At 38.7% G+C, this 26,725-nt stretch overlaps 2 protein-coding genes and 1 pseudogene across 5 annotated transcripts in view; 1 reads left to right on the top strand and 2 right to left on the bottom strand.

The window, feature by feature from the left end:
- Positions 1–1,819: 1,819 nt before the first annotated feature.
- Positions 1,820–3,419, top strand: LOC134210247 (uncharacterized). The gene is made up of 4 exons (XM_062686288.1): positions 1,820–1,902; positions 1,961–2,206; positions 2,331–2,663; positions 2,971–3,419. Exons 1-4 carry the CDS (start codon positions 1,833–1,835, stop codon positions 3,417–3,419), a joined length of 1,098 nt encoding a protein of 365 aa, XP_062542272.1. The 5' UTR covers positions 1,820–1,832.
- A 3,656-nt stretch (positions 3,420–7,075) lies between these two features.
- On the bottom strand, positions 7,076–7,723 carry LOC134210245 (uncharacterized; annotated as a pseudogene).
- A 14,271-nt stretch (positions 7,724–21,994) lies between these two features.
- Positions 21,995–26,725, bottom strand: part of LOC134213330 (uncharacterized) — an 87,473-nt gene continuing 82,742 nt past the window's right edge. For all 4 annotated transcript variants that reach the window (XM_062692314.1, XM_062692312.1, XM_062692315.1 and 1 more), the window contains exons 7-8: positions 25,129–26,449; positions 21,995–24,682 (exon numbers count right to left, since the gene is read on the bottom strand). In XM_062692314.1, the coding sequence (XP_062548298.1) occupies positions 23,929–24,682; positions 25,129–26,449 (2,075 nt within the window). In that variant the 3' untranslated portion in view covers positions 21,995–23,928. The remainder of the gene's footprint in view (positions 24,683–25,128; positions 26,450–26,725) is intronic.

The following is a 26,725-nucleotide window of genomic DNA, read 5'->3' as shown; positions in this document are numbered from 1 at the left end:
AACAGCTTTTCCATCGTACGCTGGAAGAGCTCCGGAGCACATGACAATCCGAACGGAAGCCTAGTGAAGCGCATTAGACCATTGGCTGTCATAAAAGTAGTGTAATGCCGCACTTGCTCATGGAGTTCGATGTGATAATAGGCATCTTTAAGGTCCAATTTAGTGAAGAAAAGTGTTCCACCTCCATTAGGAATTTCAGTCCAAACCTTCTCCAGACACGGCATTGGATAAGGCTCCCGAATGATGGCTCTATTCACTGCTCGGTAGTCGACGACGATGCGGAAATCTTTACAGCCTTTCGGAACTAGCACTAATGGTGAAACAAACGAGATTACGTCATGCTCCCCATCAGCCCTCTCGATAATCCCTTTTGCTTCCATGGCTTTCAACCTTTGGTTCGTTTCTGACTCAAATGCTTTTGGAATATTGTACCTTATGATCTGCTTTGGTGTGACCGAATCATTCACTTTGAACTTTACAGCATTTAGCGGTATTTTGGGAAATGCCGATGGAAAGGAAACCTCAGACTTTTCATCTACAAGAACAGAGTTAATGGTTTCGTGTGGACCAATTCGCAACAAGTTAAGCTTGCTCGCGGTATCGTAACCCAGCAAAGATAACTGTGTACCGCTTATTACAAAAAACTTGGCAATCTGCATCGACTTCATTCCTCCAACAACTCCAACGTATGCCATAAAGGAACACTTTACGTCAAGCGGTTGTTGGTTAGCATAGCTTTGTAGGACTTCTTCAGGATAAAGTTTAACATCGTGAATAACTGTACGGCAGCTTCTTTTGATCTCTTGCCAACAAGAGTCTGTAACAGTGTTAACGGTGGCACCTGAATCGATTAAAAAGCTAATCTTTTGGGATCCAATAACGCATTCTACGAACCTTGGGTCGTTTATTTTTGAAGGCACGACTTTCTCAGTAAATAACTGTGAACGACAAACAAAAATAAATCACCCCATTATTTACCAATAAGTAACACTGACTGTATAGTTTATTTGTGTTTTATTCTGTTTAGAAGAAGGGTATCATTTGTCATACAAAAGAAACGTGCCCATACCCAACGTTACCCAACTCAAGGTAGTAATAGTTATTGAGATGCCACACAATGAACATAGTGACAATCGATATGGATGAGCGAAACAAATTTGATTGGCGTAAAAAAGTCAGTTTCAGAACCACAAATCAAACTGGTAGGTAATTATCGCTTGTCGAAGATTATCCGTCTATTAATTAACCAGGTTCGTCGCTAAACCTTTTGTATCCGTTGTAATCCTTTTCACATTTTTGAGATAATATTGACGCAATTACGAACAACAGCTTGCCACCGTAACCCGCGTAGTGTTTGTAGTCATGCGGAGGAATTTATTCTGAATGCGTTGCAGCATCTAATGGTGTATTTTGGAGCAACTCTCCCAACCAGACGATTGTGGGGAGGATGATTCGCTTGTAGACAGCAAGCTTATTTTTATACAAAATTCAAATTTGCGATTCGCTGTCAAGAGTAAAAATTCACTATCAGATGGCGCTGTTGCCATGACGATGATATAATCTGATTTAAATGTCAAACAGATTTGTTATTTCAAAATATTTGATCTTTTTTTCAATTTTTCGCCGAAATTAGCTGAAAAAGTTTTTATTTGACGCGTTAGATCGGTAAAACTTTCCATTTTGTGTATTTGAGTGGTTGTTGCCAAAATGAAGACAGTTCAGAAGTGCGTAATTCCTGGCTGCGAAAATCGTTCCGGTGTAGCCGGCTACAAAGTAATTTTTTTTCCGTTCCATCTACCGGGCACAAAGTTTATTCGCGGTGGACCAAATACATGGTCCTATCCGGAGACCGCAAGGAGAAAATTTGCAGCCAACATTTTGTGACCAGCGATTTTATAGAAAGTAAGTGTCTACATTAAAAATTTTCATATTAGTTGTGCTTATTTTTACTTGACTTCAGACACACGATGGAAACTCAGGAAGACCGCAGTTCCATCAGTGAAGCTGGAACATTCGGTGAAATATGGAGGATCCTGCTGCGTCACTAAATGTAAACCCAGCAAACGAAAGACAAGTTTGCACCGTTTTCCGACTGGAAAGCAAATCCGACGTAGGTGGAAGATTGCCTTGGGTTTGAAAGAAGCTGATGACACAACAGGCCTACTGATTTGTAATCGTCATTTCATGTTATCTGATTTTGTTAAAGGTAATTTATTATTTATACTTGAAATCCAATTCGTCAATACAAGACAAATGCTTACAATTGAGTATATATATTATATATATATAAATATCTGAAGCCCATTTCAATCTTCTTATTTGTTTTATAGTGACTTCCAGATACTTGAAAGCTACCGCAGTTCCGTCCAAGAAGATTAGTCGGATAATAAAGCTTCCACGAAGGGATTTAAAGAAGCTAAATTTGCCAATCCACTTAGAAGATCATAATTATAGTGAGTATGCCTGCCCACCGCGGAGTAACCGGATATGTTACGTCGAAGGATGTCGATCGAAAACGGAAGGGGACATAAAACTACATAAGTTTCCTGGTCGCAAAGATGTTAGATTCAAGGAGTGGATACGAGTTTTAAAGTGTTCTAAACTACCTACGGCGAACTCTAAAGTGTGCAGTTTACACTTCTCGAAATCTAATTATTTTCCCGGTAAGTAATAAGTGGTTACTCTATGTTCGAACTTTAGCTTTTTGATGTACTTTGCACCAGTTGTCACACTAGTAGTCCTATTATGACCAATTCCATAGGAAACAATAGGAATTGCAATAATAGGAACCCAAATTAAGAATAGTGCACAACTGGTGCATGCGTTCCTGTTTTTGATTAAGCAATTTTGAGGATTATTACAAATTTTATTATGCTTGATATATAAAGTCCACCTACATGCTTTTTAAAAAAGTTGTTATGTATGGCGCCGAATGGTATACCAACCCTAATTATCATTTTTATCTGACAGGTGGATCACGTTTAAAACGAGACGCCATTCCATCGTTGAATTTCTCAAATACAACTACCGGCTCGGACTCAACAAGTTCTTCTGAAGCTAGCCCCACGCACGGTTCTACCTACTGCCACGAAGAGGATCAAGCGAAGAAAAATACTTCAAGTGACCGGATTTCGGAGAACCAATCCACGCATGTGCCGGTTTTCGTGATGGATTCGTGTGAGGATCATAACGATGGTGAAATCGGTGGAAATAGATCAAATGATTTTGCGGTTGGCCAGAGCTTTCAAGAAAGTCAAATTTTAAACGATACTCTACTGCTTGACACATCTCAGCTTTCGATAAATACACCGATTGCGGAGAGCACCGCTAAAAAACACCTGCGGAAAAAGATAGTTTGCAGAATTCAGTTAAGGCAAGCTTCAAATCTGCAATATCTGCAATATCTAACTCACAAGTAAGCAAAGCTAAATCCGAAAACTTCATTTTGTCGGACTTGTTATTGACAGACAAAGAGGTTAACATTTGGACTGGCGTGCCAACTCTAGTCTTTTGGAAGAAATTTGTTTAGCTTGTAGAAAGCTTGAGACATCTTCTATTGCAGACAGTTCAGCATGCATACTACCAATCGCGTTATTTTAACGCTGGCGAAACTGAAACAGAATTTGTCATTTGAAGCGTTAGGAATATTATTCCGCATATCAGGCGTAACAGTCTCAAATTATTTTTCGCACATGGTACAAATATTGCGCAGGGTTCTCAAACCATTCGTGTACTGGCCAGCAAAGGAAGAAATATTAAAGAACATTCCGTTGTGTTTTCGAGAACATTTTCCAAACGTTACTATCATGCTCGACTGCACGGAAGTTCCAGTCGCGACACCGAAATGCCTTAACTGTAGAATTTCGTGCTATTCGAATTATAAAGGTCGTCGAACAATCAAGTTTCTAATAGGAGTCACCCCCGCGGGACTAATATCGTTTATAAGTAATGCATACACTGGCAAATCATCGGACAAATATATCTTCAATCAGGAGCAAATTATTAATCGTCTGGAGGCACACCGCGACGAAGTGATGGTAGATAAGGGTGTTTCGATTCAACATGAATGCCTCACAAATCATATAAAATTGCATATACCCCCATTTATGCGAAGTGAGCGGCTTAGTCCATTGGAGGCCAGCAATAACGAGGCCATTGCCAAAGCAAGGATGTTGAAAGGGTGATTCAACGGATTAAAATTTTCAATGTTTTAACTGACTGTGTAACACCTCCAATCCTTGGACATATAGATGACATAACAATAATAGTTTGTGGAATTGTAAACCTTTCTGCACCAATTCTGGCTGATAACAAGTTCTGATGAGGTCAAAGGAATATAGATGTAATTAGATAAAAGTTGAGAATTTGTCAAACGATTTGATTCCTTTTTTGCCTTTCTCGTATACTAAGTATACGGTAAAGGCTATATGATCGCTCCAAAAACAAACTTTTTATAGAAGGCCCGGAGACCCATAGTGTTATATACCAATCGACTCAGTTCGACGAATTGAGGTGATGTCTGTGTGTGTGTGTGTGTGTGTGTGTGTGTGTGTGTATGTGTGTGTGTGTGTGCGCACAAAACGACGCAAAAAATGTCACTCATTTTTCGGGCATTTATCCTCAACCGATTTGCTCGCAACAAATTGCATTCGACGCAGAATCCTTTCCCATTGTTTCCTATTGAAAATTGGCCAGGTCGGACTATGGGATCGGAAGTTATGGCCAAAATACAAATTTATACGTAAAAATCGCGTAAAAATGTCACTCATTTTTCGGGCCACTTATCCTCAACCGATTTGCCTGCAACAAGTTGCATTCGACACAGAATCCTTTCCCATTGTTTCCTATTGGAAATTGGCCAGGTCGGACTATGGTATCGGAAGTTATGGCCAAAATATAAATTTATACGTAAAAATCGCGTAAAAAATGTCACTCATTTTTCGGGCACTTATCCTCAATCGATTTGCTCGCAACAAATTGCATTCGACACAGAATCCTTTCCCATTGTTTCCTATTGAAAATTGGCCAGGTCGGACTATGGGATCGGAAGTTATGGCCAAAATACAAATTGATACGTAAAAATCGCGTAAAAAATGTCACACATTTTTCGGGCACTTATCCTCAACCGATTTGCTCGCAACAAATTGCATTCGACACAGAATCCTTTCCCATTGTTTCCTATTGAAAATTGGCCAGGTCGGACTATGGGATCGGAAGTTATGGCCAAAATACAAATTGATACGTAAAAATCGCGTAAAAAATGTCACACATTTTTCGGGCACTTATCCTCAACCGATTTGCTCGCAACAAATTGCATTCGACACAGAATCCTTTCCCATTGTTTCCTATTGAAAATTGGCCAGGTCGGACTATGGGATCGGAAATTATGGCCAAAATACAAATTGATACGTAAAAATCGCGTAAAAAATGTCACACATTTTTCGGGCACTTATCCTCAACCGATTTGCTCGCAACAAATTGCATTCGACACAGAATCCTTTCCCATTATTTCCTATTGAAAATTGGCCAGGTCGGACTATGGGATCGGAAGTTATGGTCAAACTACCTTTTTTAATAGAAAAATTACAAAATAAATGTTACCTATATTTCGGACACCTAACCTTGATCGATTTACACGCAACAAGTTGCATTCGACGCAGATTCCTGTCCCATTTTTTCCTATTGAAAATTGGCCAGTTATGGCTAAAATGCAAACTTTTACGAAAAAATCGCGTAAAGAATGTCACTCATTTTTAGGCATTTATTTTCAGTTTATTTGCTCGCAACAAGTTGCATTCGACGCAGTATCCTGTCCCAATGTGTCCTATTGAACATTGGCCAGATCGAAATATGGGATCGGAAGTTATGACCGAAACACCATTTTTGCCTTTTGTCTACAAAGTATACGAAAAGGCTATATGTTCGCTCCAAAACCAAACTTTTACAGAAGGCCTGGAGACCCATAGTGTTATATACCAATCGACTCAGCTCGATGAACTGAGATGATGTCTCTGTGTGTGTATGTATGTGTGTACGGTGCGTGCACCAAAAGTGCGAAAAGTTTAGCTCACTTTTTTGGTACTTATTCTCATCCGATTTACTTGCAACAAATCCCATTCGACGCGAGATCCTGTCGTATTGTTTTCTATTGAAAATTTGGAAGATCGGACTATGGGCACAAAAATTATGGCCAAAATGCTTTATGTTATAAAAAAGCGCGTAAAAAAGTCTAGCTCATTTTTAATGCACTTACCCTCAATCGATTTACTCACAACAAATTGCATTGGACTATTTTCTATTGAAAATTGGCCAGCTTGGACTATAACCTTAGAAATTATGGCCAAAATACTTTTTGCCTTTCTTGTGCTACAAAGTTGTACCGAAAGGCTATAATTTCTCTCCGAAAACGAACTATCGGATGCTTCCACACTGATACACTTCCCTCCCATCTTCATATGGGAGTTTGGTAGAAGGACGGCCATGAGATTCATATCATAACAAATATTGCCCTCCGCTCGCTTGATGGGAATGACATTTTCGTTTTCTTTTTGTGTAGTCAGAGCTTCAGTTTAACAAACATCCAAATGTGATATCCTTAAAATATATAACTGGGTAAAATAAAACAGGGGTATGTACATCAAAAAGATTGGAAAAGGAAAAAAATTGTAGAAATTCTTATTAGCATATTGTAGATCAAGTTGAAAACCGAACCGAGATCTCGCGTTTTCAACTGGATCTAAAATATCTTGGCTTGAAATAATCCGATTTTCATAGAACGGACAAAGAAGTTTTTCTTTTTTACTCCTAGCTACTAGCTCATCTACTTTCAAGCAAACACATTTTACGAAAGTCGAGAAAGGCACCATCACCGCTAGGTGGATTAATCTGGGTTTTTTTCATTGGGTTGGATGTGAATTTGGACCAACCCTGCATTTATTGGTTCTACTACTGCTGTACATTAATAAAGTTTTAATGTTAAGTTTCATTTTTAGCATATGTGTTCAATAAAATAACTGTTACATCAGAGCTCAACGATAGTTTTTATTACACAAATAATTGAAAAGCTTCAAATACATCATTTTATTAGCGTTGGGAACATTTTGTCAAAATACAATTGTTTCAGGAGTTAACGATTTTGCTCGTATATTCTAGATTGTATGGAATTTCAACAACTATGAAATCGTTATCTTTTCTGAATATACGATAAAGTCGCAAATTGAGCAATTCAATATCCATAGATTAACTTGCACTTGGCAGTAATATTCATGGTTTTGGTTTAATTCATATATCTGTGCATTTTCAGACCTTTTCAGATATCGCTTCACGTTTCGAGATTGCAAAATGTCTTCCAAACTAGCTTCACTGCCAACAGGAAATTTGATTTCAAGTAATGTTGTTGTTAGCGGATCAACTCCGTCTGGAGAACCTGCAATCCAAGGTTCTGCTGGGTTTTTATCAGCGGGTTACACATTCTACGATAGCATTCAAATGCCTTCACCTCTACATTTCTTCCATATATAACCGCTTTGACCCCTAATGGTTTTGTATTCCAATAGTTATCAATTTTCTTAGTCCAGTTAGGTGTTTTGTTTCTGAGGTAAGTATATAGTTTGTAACATGAACTGGCTGTTATTCTGGTAGATCTTTGGAACATCCACTCATTTGAATTTTGCTCCCTAGTAGACACAGCTATTTCTGCTGATCGGTTAATATCAGTAGTCATATTTGAATTGTAATAATCAAGTTCGTTGTCATTTCTGAACACACAAGAAATGGATTCAATTCGATTATGCGTAAGCGATAAGCCGTATATGATTTCTTCCGTTGTGCAAAATAGCGGCGAAGTATCAACACTGGATACAGCCTGCACGGCTCGATTTGGATATATTATAGGTAGACCTGTGCGCCGAAGTATTTGTGAACGGCGGCGGCGTAAGGCCATTTTTATACCGGCGGCGGCGGCGTCGGCGGCGTCACGCCGTAAGCATTGTTCGGCGGCGGCGGCGGCGGCGCGAATCGGCGTGAAGAATTTTGAGCTGAGAAAAAAAGTTTCACGCAGCAAGCCATATGATGCTTTTTATTATGTTTTGTACAATTACTAGCTACAGGCAGACTGATGAGGTGAACATCCTAGTATCTCCATAGAATTACATTTACATAAAATAATAAATAATTTACATAAAATATAAATAATTTACATCACATCCTCCACTAGGACATTGCCGCATCACAGCACATAATTCATTGGAAAGTAATTTGGATACAAATCCAGAAATTCGTTTGGAAATTCCTCAGAAAATTCGAAAAAGGAATTCTTAGAATTAATTAAGAATTTCCCTAATGAATTCCTTTAGAACTTCCTCTAAGAATTTCTTGAAAATTTATTTGGGTATTTCTTCGGAAATTCGTTCCGAAATTTCTTCAAAAGTTCCTTCAGGAATTTCCTTAGAAATTACTTTAGGGATTGCTTCGGAAATTTCTTTAAGGAGTCTTTTTGGCTTCGTGGCCGTGCGGTTAGCAACGTTATTCGTCTAGACGCATGGGTTCGATTCCCGCCCCGGTAAGGAGAAAACTTTTCTTGGTCGGAAAATTCTCCACCGGTCCACTGGGTGTTATGTGTCCTGTCCGTTGTCTAGGTGTTAAGTGTTCAGTCTGTACGACCTCTGGTCGAAGACGGTGTTCCTGTCTTTTTTGGAATTTCTTTAGAAATTCATTCGAAAACTTTTTAAGAGTTCCTTTGAAAATTCCTTTAAGAATTCCTTAGAAAATTCTCATGGGAAATCTTTTAAGAACTTCTATAGGAATACCTACGGACACTATTTTAGGAATACATTCGGAAATCCCTTTTGGAAAAAAACCTTTGGAATTTGATTTACGATTTTTTTTTTAATTCCTTCAGGAATTTGTTTTTGTAATTTCTAATAAAAATTCTTCCAGTAATTCCTCAACAATTTTTTTTGATACTCTAGGAAGATATTTTTGCTATTCTTTTGAAATTTCCCTATGGACATTCCTCCGGAAATTCCTTTAGAAACTCTTCCAGAAATTCCTGTAGATCTCCGAAAATTTCTTTTAAAATCGGGAATCTCTTCTGAAATTCTTTTGAAAAATCTTCGGAAATTTTGTTTGTAAATTCCTTATTTTTTTTTAAATCGTTGTAAACGTGTTTTTTTTTAATTGAAAATAAGTATAACACTCCAACTCCCTCAGGAGTTTCTTCGAAAATTTCTTGAAAAATTCCTCCATATTATGATTCGTTCCGGAATTTTTCCTGCAGAAATTTTATAAAGGGGGAAAGACGGCTTTGGCAGGTTTTGTTCTATTATTGGCAGGTAGGTTTTTGTCGACCAAATTTTATGAAATTTGGCCACAATATTCTTTGATATGCAAAGAATGTTTAGGCCAAATTTGAGCCTAGTCAGTCATAAAAAACCCCCCTGCCAATAATAGAACAAAACCTGCCAAAGCCGTCATTCCCCCTAGTTTAATGATGGAATTTTCTAAGGACTTTCTAGAGGAAGTTCCAATAGAGTTTCCGAAAAAAAAATAAAACGCCTTTCCGGAAGGTTTTCTGAAGGATGAGTGTCCAAATTAATTCCTGTGGCTTTTCAAAAGAGAAGAAATTCCTGGAGGAACTTCCGACTCTATTCTTGAATGAATAACCAAAAGAGAACCTGAAAATAATTTCGAACAGAATTTAGAATGAAGGATTTTTTAGTGGATTTTCCAAACAAATAGATTTTGGAATATAAATAGAAAATCTTATATTTCTCTAACAATTTCTTCGAAAATCTGGGCAGTAGTGAAACAAACTAAATTTTGACTCTAGAATCAAGACTACATGCCAAGAAAAATTCCCAACATATCGAGATCGGATATTCTCGAGAATTCCTTGAGAATCTACTGCAGGAGCTCCTTCAAAAATTTCTACAGATTTTTTCGTAAATACCTTAATTATTTCCCTAGAAAATATATTCAGGAATTAATTCGGTAAGACGTCAAGAAACTCATTCAGTATACCTTCAAAAATTCTGTCAGGAATTCCATCGGGAATTTCTCCAGGAATTCCTTCAAAAAACGTCCACAAATGAAACCAGCTTTTTCTTTGAAATTTCCCTCAGGAATTGCTTTGGAACTTCTTAGGACCTTAGGAAATATCGTAAGGAATTCTTCTGGAAATTCTTATAAAAATTCCTCTATGATTGATTTTGACAATTGCATCAGAAATTCCTTCAGAAATTCTTTTTGAAATTGGAAATAAAAATTTCTACCCATGTAGATGTGTACACCTCCCCACAGTTGTAATGGATTTGACGCACCCTTCCTCAAAGAAGCCACCCCTCGAAAAGCTTAAAAAGGATTGCGAATCTATGAATTAGTCTGTTGGATTACACTGTTGAAAGGAGATTTTTTTCTATCCCGCGGGCTTCGCGTAAGTGTCTCATACAGCAGTGCATTGAAAGCAGAATGGTATTTAAATTCGACTGTAATATTGGGTGGAGCCGTATGCAGAGCAAGACTTAAACCAGAATGATGAATAGCTGTACATACACACATACTTTTGAAAAATTCATTCGGAAATTATTTTAACAATTCCTCTGGAACTTTTCCAGGTATTCCATAAGACATTCCATTCCCTCGAAATTCATCTAGTATTTCTTTCGGAATTGCCTCCGCCATTTTCATCCAAAATTCTAGGACGAATTTTCAGATATCAGATATAAATTCCAAAGGAGTTACCGACATTCCTAAATTCCTCCAAGAATTTTTTTGGACATTCCTCCATGAATTCCTTCTGAATTTTCTCCATCTATTCCTTCAGAAAATCCTCCAAAAATTACTACGAAGATGGATCCAGAAATTTCTCAAGGTACTCCTTCAGAACTTTCTCCAGGACTTCCTTCGGAAAATATTTCAAGAAAACCCAGAAATTTATTTGGGTATTGTTTATCAAAATAAAGTATTGCGTATTTATTTATAAGTCTGTTGGATTACACTGTTGAAAGGAGATTCTCTCTATCCCGCGGGCTTCGCGTAAGTGTCTCTACTCTGCCTCGGATATTCATCTAGTATTTTCTTCGGAATTTTTTCCGCCATTTGCTTCCAAAACTCTAGGACGAAATTTCGGATATCTCCATACCAATCCCTAGAGCAATTTCCAAGAGAATTCCTAAAGAAATTGCCGACATTTCTTAAATTAAAAGAAATTTGTTGGACATTCCTCCAAGAATTTCTCAGAATTTTCTCTGGGGATTCAGAAAACCGTCCAGAAATCACTGCGGGGATAAATCCAAAAATTCCTCAAAACTCTCAGAATTCTTTGGTTATTCCTTCAGAACTTCCTCCAGGATGTCCTTTGGACATTATGTCAGGTAAACCAAGACATTTCTTTGGGAATACTTTATCAAGTACAAGGAGGAGTGAAGAAAATGTTCAATTTGATGGGTCACGTGTCCCATCGTGCTCCAGCCCCAGAAGGCAAGTTACCATTTTTGCATTCGCATGTCACGAGGCTATCACAATGATACTCCATGCTCAAGGAAGTTTAAAAAATCCTACCAGACTGAGAATCCAAATCCAACTTTTAAAGTGTTGACAAGTAGCCGCGAATATAAGCACTAGACCAATTAATAAATGTAACATTCAAACCTTCAAACCTTTAAAAAGATTCCACATGAAGTTACATATGAGATTAGAAGCTCATCGCTACGCTCGTTGATTTGTAGGTATGTAGCCAAGAAGTTCTTGGATGACCTAGCATTTAATACGCCAATGCCGGTAAAAATGACAGAGATAAAAACAAATCTGCTAAAGGTATAATAGCTATTTAATTAATGCCGGATAGGTTGCCTTGGTCCGGTAGGTGCAAACGCACTGCATACTGTGATTTTTGTGTTGGTCAATCATCGGCGTGAAATACGAAATTCGGCGGCGTGGAGCCAATCGGCGTATGGCGCGCCGCCGATACCTTGACCGGCGTCGGCGTACGTCAATAAGTGTCGGCGGCGGCGGCGTGGCGCGGCGGCGCACAGGTCTAATTATAGGTTCATTCATCTGTCGTCCACTCATATGTTTGGAAACTGCTGAATTTTTCGCAACTGAAAAATAAAATAAAAAATGCGTATGATGATGAGCTATATAGATATAAAGTGGGTGTGAATCAATTGAATTTATTAAATGTAATATTTAGACACTGGGAAATTATCAAACATCATTTCTTTGAAGAGAATAAATGGTCTTCTGGTATGTCGAAGTATACGTACAAAAACTAGAAATTACAAATTGTTTTTACCCGAAAATATCCTTGTGAATGACTCGGAAATTATGCATTCTTCCTCCAAACTGTGTTTGTCTTCTAATTTTTTAACAGTAGGCGCACAGCACATATCTTGAACCCGTTTAGCTCCTCAAGGTGTCATTTTTTGGGACTTTGACAAACCCCATGCTTGCGATACGTCAGTGCACGAAAGAAACTCCAGCTTCCTGTACCTAAAATGATTAATAATGATATTCAGATAAACCCCATGTATAACAAGATCCTACATGCAGAAGAAAATTACTCACTTTTCAATGTGAAGAAGGCAAGCAATAATGTGCTTACACTTCGCCGTCCCAGCTTTACATGAACAGCCTAGCTTCCAATCGTCCACCGATGATCCCAAGTTGAGATTGACTTGGTGCGGAGAATGACCCGGATGAGAACTTTGTGTAACCTATGCTGTGATATGGACATTACTCGAATTGAATGTTCGATATCCAAGACAAACTATATGGTTTGCATTGAAAACCGCAAATCCTTCCTTGATTGGCCGTACAGAGTCACCAACGTAATCAAGAATGTCGACGATAGTTACTTCGACATCCCGATCTTCGGTACCTGAAATTTGAACAAAATATACTAACCTCAAATTGCACTAAATGAAACCGGATCTCAATTATTGCATACAATAACACGAATATTTGAATCACAAATACGCATATGACAAAGAAAACTATAATTTCTACCATTTGAACTGGTTTCCATTTGCTGCATCCTGGATTTATCAAACGAAAAAGGATTATTTCACTCAGCACCGTATCGCTGCAATCTATGGAAATTAAACTTCTAATCACTTCGTCAATTACACAACTGAAATGTAGGTGTCGCCACCATAGGTTTATGTTTTGCATTTGAATGCCAATTATGACTTCAAAGTACGCTCTTTCGTGGGAGAATGGGACTACACACAAAAAGGAATAAATATTATGCACAATTATGACTATATTTTATTCACAAATGATTCACATCTTCTATATACATAAAAATGAATTTCTGTCTGTCTGACCCTTATAGACTCGGAAACTACTCAACCGATTGTCGTAAAAATTTGCATGTAGAGGTTTTTGGGGCCGGGGAAGGTTCTTAAGATGGTTCGACACCTCTCCCTATTTTGGAAAGGGGAGCTCCCATACAAATGAAGCATAAATTCCTGCTTAACTCGAGACCTGATCAGATAATAGATCTATCTCAAGCGAAAGTTCGTCGGGTCTGCTAGTTTATGCATAAAAAAGGAAAAGTGTGTAAAACTTATCCTTTTTATGCATCAAATTTTACTCCTTTTGTGGGTAGTCCCATTTTCCCGCAAAAGAGTGTATTTCTGCCCAAAAGAGCATACTTTCAGCTGTGCGTGTAGGAGAAGAGGCGAGAATAGGAGAAGAAAGCTCCTAGAAATTGTTCCTCAGAGGAGTGACTCTTGCAAGCAGAGATGCATTTTGAACACGAGAACGCGTGTTCGTGTTCACAACACTTTGAACACAGCTCACTGTTCAAGAGCACTGACTCAACATAGTAGGTACTTATAAGAAACGACAACAAAACAAATGTCGTTTCTTGTTGTTGATATGTTTGTAATTGTCCAAAGATGGTCTAGTAGCCTAAAAATTAAATAGACATAAGGAGAGTAACTCCTGAACAAAATATGCTCAGAACATCGAGATAGAGAGATATTGAGATAGGGAGATTATCGAGATATGGAAAGCCCAAATGTATGTAGGGACTGAGAAAAACATCGACATAGGGAGAGATATCGAGATGAAGAGAGTCGACTGTACATTGAATGCATTCAGCCAAAAGCAATACGCAAATCAGACCCAAACTAGATTCTCTATCAAATAATCATTGTGTGCTTCGTGGTCGTGCGTTTAGCGACGTCAATCGATTAGACGCATGTGCTATGGAGTGTGTGTTAGATTCCCCGCCTCGGTAAGGAGGAAACTTTTCGTGATCGAAAAATTCTCCACTCATGCTAGGTGTCAAGTGTTCAGTCTGTACGACCTGTGGTCGAGAACTATGTTCCTGTCTTTGATAATAGTTTCTTGGGTACATTTAGAATCAAACCAGACCCAAGGTATTTATATATCAAAGACATATGTGTTGCAGTTCACCTTGGTTTCGCTTCCTAGTAAACGCACAATCAATTGATTTTTTTTTTGCGGAGAAACTCGATCCCCAAATGTCTGGCCTGAACAGTCAGATTACTTAGGTAACTTTGCAATGGTCGTTGCAGGACAACTAAACAACGGAATATCCTAGAGATATCACGGTTTAATCTGCAAGTTGTCTGAGCGTGCATTTTTTCCAAACAATTATCCATATTTTCAACATAAAAATGGATCTGTTTATCTAACATTATTATCGAATGATTTGTCTAGTGTGTTATAATGTGTTTTGTGTCCACTCATTCGTGTTGAGTGTCATACCTATGTAGAAGGGTGACAATGGAATGGAAGGAAAAAAAATTGTCATCGAATTTCAAAAAACGACATTGCTCACCAGTTTCCTTACCTCCGAATAAGATCTCGGGCAAAATTTGAGCTCAATCGGACAGGATTTAGCGGTGCCTAAAATTCATTAAACTTTGGAAATTTTACCCATGAAAATTTTTCCAAGGAAAAGTCGAAAATCGAATTTTTGTTTTTGATGCCAAATGACTTAAAAATGCATGAAACGTAGAGATCTGAAGTTATTTAAAAAAAAAAAAAATTTGACGGAAAATCAATTTTTCTTTTAGAAAATTTTTGGGAATTTTTTTTCATCGAATTTTAACACCGGGCGATGCGCAAACGTTTTCGTAGCCAAAAATATTCCCCTACGCAAAATTTGAGCTAAATCGGACATGATCTCGCAGGGGTGCTCAAAATTAAAAAAAAAACTTTTTTTTCACAAGGGGAAAATCTTTTTTTATTTTTTGATGCCAAAGAACTCAAAATGCATTAAACTTTGAGAATTATTTTTTTAAAAATAAAATCAACTGTTTTGGGACTTCGAAAAAATTTCTTATGGCGAAAACAACTTTTCATCGAATTTAAAAAGCAGACGATACGCAAACATTTCCTTAGCCCTAAAATATGCTACTTTGCAAAATTTGAGCTCCATCGGGCATGATGTAGGGGTGCTCAAAATCTTGCTATAAAAGTTTTGATTTTTTGTAACTTTTGAAACTTTTGAGATCAGATTTACGGAGAAAATTATCAGATTGCTAGACAATGTTTATTACACTAAGGTTTATTTTTACGCGGTTATTATCGCATGAATTCAAAACACAACGTGTCACAACAAGTCAACACTCAAGTTACAAAAAATTCAAAATCTTGATAGTAAGATTTTGAGCACCCTTAAATCATGTTCGATGGAGATCAAATTTTGCATAGGGGCATATTTAAGGGGAAATGTTTGCGTAACGTCCGGTTTTTTGATTCGATGGAAAATTGTTTCCGCCTTAAGAATTTTTTTCAAAAACCCAAAACAGTCGATTTTATTTAAAAAAAAATTTCAAGGTTTCATGCATTTTGAATCCTTTGGCATCAAAAAAACAACAAAGATACTTCCCCCTTGTGAGCTTAGCTCAGCTTGATTGACTGTACCCATCATAGTTGCTAGTCGTGATTGACCGAGAAACAACAAATAATGCACAGCTCATCAATTGAATAGTTTTCTCAGGACTATTCTCACTATACATGCTTCGGAGTTTCTTTAATTCAAGACCAATAACGATGCCGGCCACGTACTCACAGTCAATAAGGATAAGGCGAGGAAAATTAGTTCGACATTCATTGCTACAAGAGACCGAGGAATCCTCTGCATCTCCATGAGCGCACTGGAAAGGAATAGTATGTTAGTTGGGAAGGAAATATATTGGAAATCGCCTTGGTAAGCGACTAATTGTTTCTTTTGAACGTCGTCATATTCATGATAATACAAAAATGGAAAAGCAACACGTGTCTTACATATTTTCCCAAAGACTTAACTATATCTTAACTACTAAAACACGCACTGCACAACGCTTGTTCGATGGCTACTCCGAAAAAAACACGCACTGAACTGATTAACTTTATTACCGGCCGCGCAATGCAGAACACAATATTTCGGCAGATCGCGCGATCGTTCTGCTGTCCGAAACGAGAGAAAACACGCACTGCACTCAAAATTATTTCTCCTTTGTGAGAAAAAAAAAGTTTTGATTAATTTTGAGCGCCCCTAAATCATGTTCGATTTAGCTCAAATTTTGCCCAGGGGGATATTTTTGGCTACGAAAACGTTTGTGTATCGCCCGGTGTTATTCGATGAAAAAGACATCATTTGGCATCAAGCATTAGCATTAGCATTAGCATTAAGCATTTCGCACAAATTCGTAGGTGGTACAAGCCAAGACTATCGTATGAAAGTAGCAACACTTTCATCCGTTACCACAGATATTGATTTGGGACTAATCGCTATCTCTTAGATGAAAGCAATGCACTCTCCAATAGTCGAGATCTGTCCTGGCCACGTCCTTGCGAATGCTGAGGAAGGGGAAGGATGGTTAGTTGGACACCTACTTAAGAAAGATGCAGAGAACTCTACGACCTCTCATAGGTGCCACGGGAGGTTTTTGGATTGTTAGTGTTGAAGGTTTAACAGTAGGAATCGTTCTGGTAGAACGTGAAACACAGAAAGAACTAAGATAGAAATACAAAGTAGGAAGGGGACGAGCCTGGAATTGAACCCACGACCTCCTGCTTATAAGGCAGAAGCGGTAGCCACTAGACCACCGAGCTCGTCAAAAAAGACATCATTTGGCATCAAAAAAAAATTCGATTTTTGACTTTTCCACACCCACGTTGATAATCCTACTCAACGACGATGGAACCTACGTCAAAACGGATTACGGACAGCTTTCTAGTCAAAAATTCTACATGGCGACGGCACGAGGAGTAGTTCCTGCGAAGTTTAAGTTTGCTTTTTGGCCAAACTTGCAAAAAAAAACAGATGATTTTGGCAAGGGACAGCAGCTGTGGAGCAAAGACCTAAGTGTTTGTGACGAATAGGACGATGGACTCGAAGCTGTACAAGGAGGAATGTCTCAAAAACCGCGGTCTACCTTCCATAAAGCCCAAAAAGGTCCCGTGAAGTTTTGGCCAGATTTGACGAGTTGCCACTACAGTCTGGAAGTCATTCAGTGGTACCGTGATAATAACGAAGATTTCATCGATAGAAACATAAATCCACGCAACTGCCCACAGCTCCGGCCCATCGAGACATTTTGGGTGTATTAACCATTGTGTGTATTGACATTGTTTTGATGTATTAACCATAACCTGAACTCGTGGCTATTAGGATAGCTCTAGAAATGGTAATTGAAAAAGGATTGACTGATTCACAGGCAGCCTGCGAAATATTGGAAAGCGTTAAAATGGATGTAGACAGAGAGCTGATAATAAACGAAATATTACATGCTGCGGCGGACTGGAACATATCAATACAGTAGATCCCTAGCCATGTGAATGTGGCTGGCAATGAACTAGTGGACAATTTAGCAAAGTTGGCTACAACGGAAGTGAACGTCAAATCAATGGACAACCTTCTAACGTTCAAGGATATATACTGGATATTAGAAAGGAGAAAGTCGGAGAATGCAAATCAATGGTACACCAATTACGCAGAAGACAAGGGTAAGAAGTTTTTTGAGCTACAACAAACAATCACAACGAAACCATGGTTTCAAGACCTAAATCTGAATAGCCAACAGACTCGGCTTCTAAATAGACTTCTGGCTGGACATGACTGGAGTACATTTTGGTTGGCAAAATTAAGCTAAAAGATTCCCCTGAAAGCGAAATGTGCGACGAAATAGAAACAGCAGGGCATTCCATATTGCACTATATGAAGTGGCAACATATTCGTTGCAAGTACTCGTTTGACTGTAAATTCCCAAATCTATTCCAACTTTTCCGAACGAAAGATATTGCAATCTATAAAGAAGTGGTGGAGTTTGTTCGAGAAACGGGTTTAGATCTCTAAACATAACTGAGGTATACCATGCGACAAAGAAACAGGGCATATAGTCACAGAAACTAGCCCTACCCTAGGGGCCCTCCTTAGCCGTGCGGTAAATCAAGTGAATCATGTCAGTAACGACCGTAATGTCCATTTAGATCTTCTCTTCACTAACTGTACGGAAGATTTCAATGTTGATAAGGCCCAGCATCTTTTGTGGAAAAACGAACAATACCACACAGCAATTGAATACTCATCTATATAATAAAAATGAAATGGTCTGTGTTCGTATCCGCATAACTCGAAAACGGCTGGACGGATTTTCTTCATTCCTTCAGCAGTTACGTTCGTTATAGTTTCCGACGGGTTTATATGATATTTCCCAATGTGAAAATCATAGGCAAATTTAAGTAAATAGTAAAAAAACTAAAACAAAAATTCGTATGAGAATTTCGCATAGGCAGTTCACAACACGCATCTACGCCTACTATGCAGGACAACGTCTGCCGGGTCAACTAGTTAATAATAAATTCTGCCAGCACTCGCCCGAATAAATGTGCATTTGAAATGGTGAATGACTTCAACAATTGTGACTTTGATAAAATGAGAAATGAACTTGACGCAGTTGAGTGGCAAACAATACTCAATAGTAACTTAGATATAAACAGCAGTCTACATTTTTTTAATCAAACACTGTTTGCGTTAGTAGATGAGCTAGTACCTAAGAAACGCAAAAAAGTTTTCAACAATTCTAAGAATCCGGTCTGGTTCACTCGTGAGATAAACAATCTAAGAAATCGTAAACAAAAAATGCATAAAACATATAGGAAAAATCGAACTTCTGATAATCTGAAACAATATATTGAAATATGCAGGGAGCTTGACGATCAAATATCAGAATTATACGAAAATTATAATAGGATTTTAGAAAATAATATAAAAAAGGATCCTAAAACCTTCTTTAACTTTGTCAAAGAGTAAAAGAAATCGGATACTTTTCCATCATGCATGAAATTTAAAGAATTGGTTAGCCATGATAGCCAGGAAATTTGCAATTATTTCGCGATTTTTTTCCAAAGCACTTACAAACCTCTTGGTGCTGTTTATGATCGTGATTATTTTCATTATTTACCTGATCAGACAAATGATATTTCAATATCCGGTATTACTGTACATGAAATTGTAACAGCATTAGAAGCATTAGATGCGTCCAAGGGTCCTGGACCCGATGGAATTCCCCCTTTATTGCTAAAACAATTAGCTACTTCATTTGTAAAACCATTATTTTGGCTTTTTAATAAATCATTAGCTCATGGAGTATTCCCACATTTATGGAAAAAATCTTATCTTCTTCCAATTTTCAAATCAGGCAAACGCTCAGACGTACAAAATGAATCTATTGTGAACATGAAACTCTTTGAACAGGTTAAGCACTTGATCACAAATCGCCAACATGGTTTCTTTAAAGGCAGATCCACTGCCACTAATCTCTTAGACTTCGTGACATTTTCACTTGCTGCAATGGATAGAGGTAACTCTGTTGAAACTTTGTACACGGATTTCAGTAAGGCTTTCGATAGAGTTGACATCTCTTTATTACTCTTTAAGGACATAGTTGGAAGAGTACCACGATGGCAGTCAAGATGGCACCGGACCTTCCACGGGTCAACCCCACACCTCCCGCACCCCTCTCCCACCAGCATTCGAATGCTTCGAACAACATCGAACAAAAGTTTTATATTCAAATTACTAACCTGTTCACAGCATATTTATTCACTTTCCGTGATAATAAACATGTTTATCCAAAGAGTCCTCTGCATTTCGGCTCGAATAATATCATTAATCAGCAGTTTCGTGCCAATTTATTAGCCGTTCGCGATTTGGTGGGTTTATCACTGCACTTCACTTCTTCTCAAAGGGCACTGAAAATATCAAGTTTTTACTCACTTCTCCGCACATGAACACCCCGAAATGTTGATGGAATGCAAATTAAACATCAATTTTCAAAATCAGTCACTTGTTTAAACCGAAAACTTAATATAAACTGCTATTTTTGCCCGAAAAAAAAACGATTAAAAACTGACCGCGGAGCGAATGTAAACAACGGCACCGGCAGCAGCAAACTAATAAACAGGGTGGTTCAAAAAATAATTTTGCTCCGCCACGCTCAGTCGATTATGATTTATAATTTGGGTGTTATCCGATGGTTTGGGCTGGTTTGATTAGAGGCTTACCGTGCACAGGTCGTTTCAGGTTTGTATGACAGTTGATATGGCGAGGTTAAATTTAACATTATTCTGATTCTGGCACTCCGTCATTATGCGATGGCGAGGGGGAGACCATATGACTGGATGAAATATTCAAGAGCTTCAGCTCTATAGACAATACATATAGAATGGTCGTTCCAATAGTTGGGAGTCGATTTTAAGCGAGGTGGCGAATCTTTAGCATGATCATTAGGCTTCTCAGAATGCAACAGTGAAACGTGCAATTCAACAAAATACCCAGAATTTGTTTGTGATATCTATCGCACCATGGGCAGATACTTCTAGTCTAGTCTAGTCTACACAATCGCGCAAGGGACAAATGCTTCATACAAAAAGTGTGACGTGGGGGTGAGTGGGGTATACAATGCTTTTTTTGCGTTACGTAATCAATGGATCTTTCCTGCGGTGCGGTTCTCGTTCAGTGAAGTCTCAGGAATGTTGCTTTCAGCTATGTGGGTTCTCTTTTCGCCAGCGTTTGGAGGGGAGGCAATGAAGCCAGTGTAATAAAGGGTTTAGTTTCCCATACTCAGCTGCGAGGCGGCTCTGTCCCAGTGTGGGGATGTAATGCCAATAAGAAGAAGAAGAAGAAGAAGCTCTACCCTTGCAGACTGACAGAGGGTCGGTCTGTATCAGAGAAGAAGAAGTTTGTTGGGTCGAGGATGTGGCCCAACCAGCAAATCGCGACTGCATCTGAGAATCGTAATATGGTCGTTAGCTTCCGTGACAAAATGTTTGAATCCATTGATAGGTGTTATACAGAAATACTCTCGAATGCACTAAAACAAACGTTAAAGGTACAGTCATCTGCATAATAAAAAGCCAACTTGCCGGTTTTCATACAAAATGGTTAACTTTGGAAATCTAGATCTCGATTGCGTGTGAACCAATTTTGCTGAAAATTTGACCAAACTTGAATTTTACCACACCTAAGTTTCGACCATATTGATTCATAGGGTAAAAAATTATCGCGGTAATACCAAAACGATTATTTTGGCAAAAAAATGATTTTATAATATCTTGAAAACTACAACTCTTAGTGTACAAGTATATTCCGCAATTTTTTTTGTATTGCCAAAATACGCGTTTTTGCTGAATAAGTCATCAGTTTACAACCTATAGAATTCAAGATATTTAAAAAATAAATGTTTGCCAAGAAAATCATTTTGGTATTCCCGCAATTATTTTTTACCCTATAAATCAATATGGTCGAAACTCAGGTATGGTAAAATTCAAGTTATATCTGAGCTCTGGTCAAATTTTAAGCAAAATTGGTTCACACGCAATCGAGATCTAGATCTCCAAAGTTAGTGGGCTTTTTATTATGCCGGTCACTGTATATTGTTCTAACCAGACTGGTAGGATATCGTGAAATATGAAGATTCAAGCAACGATAGGGAATGTCATCTTGACCACAAACACTTACAAAAAGAAATTAAGGCAACAAGCAGGTTTATTACTTTCATGATTGAATATGTTCTGTTACTGTATAAGATTGATTAGATGTGAGTACGTAGCGATAATTTAAAGATAACTTCAGTAATTTATTAGCAATCTTGTCAATTGAAGACGATGAGTCGTTCGATCATCAACCCGTTCGGGATTAGCAATGATAAAAGCCGTAGACAAATGCAATTAAAGTGATAAAATGATCAAACAACTCATCAATTAACAAAGTCATTCAATGCTGGTATTGAAGATATTGTCGTAAGCCTCGACGACACTGTTCTATGATGGCAAACATTAGAATGCCAAGGATTCAGTCTACATCAACGGTGCACAAACTGCAATAACATTATCAAACTAACTACCATAGCAAGCTCCTTTCTTATTCAATTATCTATTGATTTCATTCCTTGGCCTATCTTTGATGCTGATATTATCTTCTGATACGGATAATGAATGATGTGTACAAGTTCTCGTTGCAAGTAGAAAACAAAAGAAGGAAACAAAGCGAACCTTTGTTACACCACTACTATTCAATAAACTCAACAACAGCTAGTAGACGAACCCTAATAAAACATGGATAGTTAGTTACGCCTGTTCATGGTGAAGAGCACAACGCAAATTGGAAGCAACAAAATAACAACCATACTGAATTCAATTAGAATGCCCTGTTGCTTCGTCCGATCGTAACAGAGTACCTGACAAATGATACCGTCTCAAAAATCAGTTAAAACCGACCGCCACACACAAGAGGGGACGTTGAAAACACGTTAAAATAATAAAATTTAATTAAAAGCTATCTGACTCGAAATAGTTGGTGTTTGTTTCAAAATTGAAGTGAATGACATATTTCTCGCTGTGCGGCGCATGCAGATGGTTCGCTTTATGCAGTCACTTAGTGCGATGGATGCGACAGAGATGTGATGATGATGAAATTGCTTTTGGTTGATGACATTGTATACGAAACGGTGTCTGTGACTCAAATTGACTGGTCGCCGGGACACTGCTTCTGCTGATGGCGGTTCAGCCCAATCAGTGCGCAAATACATTAGATTAACAAATGATTTGTTTACGAAATATGTTGGTTTCGGTTAATTTTTATTAAATACTTGCATTTTCTCACGAAAAATCGGAGAATGAGGCTTCAATTTCAATAGCTTAAGCTTGACAGAGGAAAATCACAAAATTTGAAGACTTATAAAAAGGATTTAGCTTTTCTCGTACGACTTTTTGGTACAAAAGCTATTCCGGTCCAATTGTTAATTATGTAGAAAAGTTCGCTGTTTACGCACTTATTAGCTCAAATCGTCAAATTGAGCAAATATCGGTCATTGTCCGTGTGATTTTTTCATGTTTAACATTTGTCCACAGAGTCCACAGGCGAATAAATCTGCTTTCGATAAAAAATTGGTGCAATGCAATTCTAATATAAGGACCGAGTCGTAAGATAAAGAAAGACTGTTTGGGCAGCACCACCGAGTTTACATAATTCGCATTGGTAGATTCCTAATTATGTAGGGGACGAGAGAGAAAACAAATCCAATCCTTTTTCTGGTATCTACGTCATCCCATTATTGAAACTCTCAAAACCATCGCACTATTGGTTTCTTGCTGATCCAAAATGTTTTTAAATTGCTGGGGTTCGTAGCCTTTCATATTTTAATTATTTCAATATGTCATGTTCAACCTTATAATTGTTCAGCATTTTGTGTCCCAGCCTTAGATGCACATCCTCATATTGAAGAAGTCTAATGGTTACATCTCCAAACTCAACAAATAATCCAAAATTCACTTGGGCATAAACGCATTATTGCTAATCACTTCTCCTATCCACGTACCTACGCAACACAGTGTGCTACACATAAATACAAATATCTACTTCCGCGTGCGTGGTTTCGCGCGTTAAATCAAAAGTTCACTTTGTTATAAGTCCGTCGAGTCGGACGATTTAGGTCGTCCAACCGGTGGCGGTGGAGCCGGAACTTGAGGTCGCTTGATTTTGGCCTGATCGAATCCGCGGGGCGATTGCGGAACCTGCTGGAGACTAGTTATGGTTGTTGTTGCGCTGGACGTCAAGTCCGCCGTTAGTTCCGGCAGACCACCCGTACCCGTCGGTGATTGGATGTCGCTACCAAGAGATCCGGTGGATTCCATCATCGCTAGGGGCGGAACACCCTCCGGAACCGTGGCCACCAGGGATGGTGGCTTGTCTTTAGTTTTGCCTTTCTCATCACCTGATGATGGTTTGTCCGCTACATCGATAAATGCGACCTGTTGTTTGTCGATGTTGTACATTTGGGCTCTCTCTAGAACTGTTGAACCGCTTTCTTTGCTGGAACCCGTGCATGTTTCGCCCCGAAAGCTTTGAGCTTTTTTGATAGATGTACCCGCACTGATTAGTGTGTTGGTTCCCTCGCTCACTTTGGATATCTCCGGGATGGAGCCTTTGAAGCTCTGTGGCCGTAATAAGATAGCAGGTCGTTCCGGGATGACAGGTTTTTCGCGAATTGCGGCTTGTGATGTGGAGCTGCTATCGTCGTCAGTGCTGCTCGAATGCGGGCCCGGTCCAGTTGGGGTGGGCGTCTTTGCTATGACTATTGTTGTCCTCGGCAGGGCCACCGGTTTTACCGGCAGCGGAAACGTCGGCCGGTGATGATTTTCCTTATTTTCTTTATTACTGTTCAATAGGAATAGAATAATCAAAAAAATTAAGATGAATTAAAATGTTTTTGGAAGTAATATTTAGAGACTTATTTAAGTTATTTAATAAAAAAAACATGAAACCTGAAATTTCTAAACTACATATAAAGAAATAAGTTTTATTTCGTTGTGTTGAAGGCTAGGTTGCTTTTGTTACTGTCACAAAATTAACGCTAACTTTAAAATAACAGGAAAGCGTTTTTATTGCATATAGGTAAATGCTTCCACAAGAGACCTCCTGTCCTGTTAGTTGAATTTGTGTGATACTATCGAATAAAAGCTACTCATTTTTATATTAAGGAAATCTCTCGTTGGAAACAAATTGCTATTCGTACATTATTAACCTTCTATCAATTCTCTAAATAGAATGCTTTTGATTTGCACGGTTTTGTTCATCTACTCCTAAAAACTATTCATACTCACCCTATACTGCTAGAAGTATCACAATTGGGGGCATTTGGTTGTTTGTTGTTTTGGTGCTGATGCTGTTGGTGCAGGTTGTGCTGACCCTTGCTTCGGTTCAGCGTCTGACTATCTCCGATGTTGACTGCCACCGGTCTGGGAGGCGGAATTTTGTCCCCCACACTGGCGGCTGCCACCACCGGAGACGGTGACTTGAACTTCAGTAGATTATCGTGACTCTCGGCACGGATCATCGTTTGTCGATCGTTGGCATACTCCTGGGTTGCTTGTTTGTACGCTTGATGCTGCAACGATTGGAATCCTTCATCCTCCCGATCCCCGTTGTTGTTCAGTTGTTTGAAGTATGAACTCGACTGAAGTTTGTTGCTGAATTCCCTGGAGTTATTGCTATTGTTGCTGCTGCCGCTGCCGCTGTTTTTGTGGTGACTGTCCGGAGGCGTTGGGGCAGCTTGTTTGTTGTGTTTCCTCCGGACCGTGGGCTTTGGACTACTTTCCTGTGGCGGACTGGAATGATCCGATAGGGAGCTGTTCGACTGACTCCGGTGTTTGTTGAGCTGATCGTTGCTGTTGATTAGAATAAGACTAGTATCGTGACTACTGCTGCGGGAATGTGATGTAGACGCTTTCTGGGAGCTGTTGGTGTATATTCCGCCTCCTCCACCGCCACCGCCGCTTCCTCCTCCCCCACTGTTATAATACCGTACCTCGTCTTGACTGCCCGCGGTTGTCGTTACTATCATCGATCGCGACATCATCTCATTAGGAACATATCGTACTGGCAAGTCTTTGTCCACCGGAAACCCTCCGTTGTCCGGAAAAAGCGAGTCCCTAGTCATGCTAACGTAGAAATTTACATCACCATCGAAGAAGAAACCCCAGTCTGCGATCAACGCTTCAACAATGGTATTCACAGTTGCCGTGCTGTTCACTTGATCGATGTAGTTTTCGTTTTCATTTGGGGACCACAGAAGATTGGGTGACATAACAATTGCAATATTCTGGGGGGACATTTTGTTCGCCTGATTTTTCTCCGACAAATAGGATAAGAATTTGGTGAGGTATCGCAAGTTGTTATAATTTTCTTTCGGGAGCTGGTTGATGATGTTCAGAATCGCTGCCTTTCGCTGGGTTTCATTTTGTTTCTGAGCAGCCGCCACAAAGTCAGAGTAGAACTCGAATGTTAACAGAGGATCGGGCAGACTCCGTAGGTATTTCTTTAGAACTCCAGCAATTACGTGGGGATCGGCGTACTTATCCGGCAATGGAGGAGTTACATAGTTGGCATTGATAGCAGATATCATCCGTCGTAGTTTTGAGGATGCTGCAATGGCATACAAAGTTTAAAAGATTTTTATTTGAAGATAAAATTATTCTATATTGTACAGTAACGAGTAAGATCATCAAATGTAGAATTGTATTTGATTTCATCAGAAATTTGATTTTATTCGTAAATAATACGAATGTGAGCAATTATATAAAATATATCTTCACAGAAAATATATTCGATAACAGACATAGAAATAGCTGATTGAATATCATTTGGAAACGCTTGTCCCACGTTAATGCATAACCTATTTTTAAATACAGCTCTAACAGC

The sequence above is a fragment of the Armigeres subalbatus genome, chromosome 2 (genome assembly GCF_024139115.2).
Source record: "Armigeres subalbatus isolate Guangzhou_Male chromosome 2, GZ_Asu_2, whole genome shotgun sequence".
In the NCBI taxonomy this organism is placed as follows: Eukaryota; Metazoa; Arthropoda; class Insecta; order Diptera; family Culicidae; genus Armigeres; species Armigeres subalbatus.
Note: the sequence above shows the minus strand (reverse complement) of the source record. Positions and strands in the feature narration are given on the sequence as shown.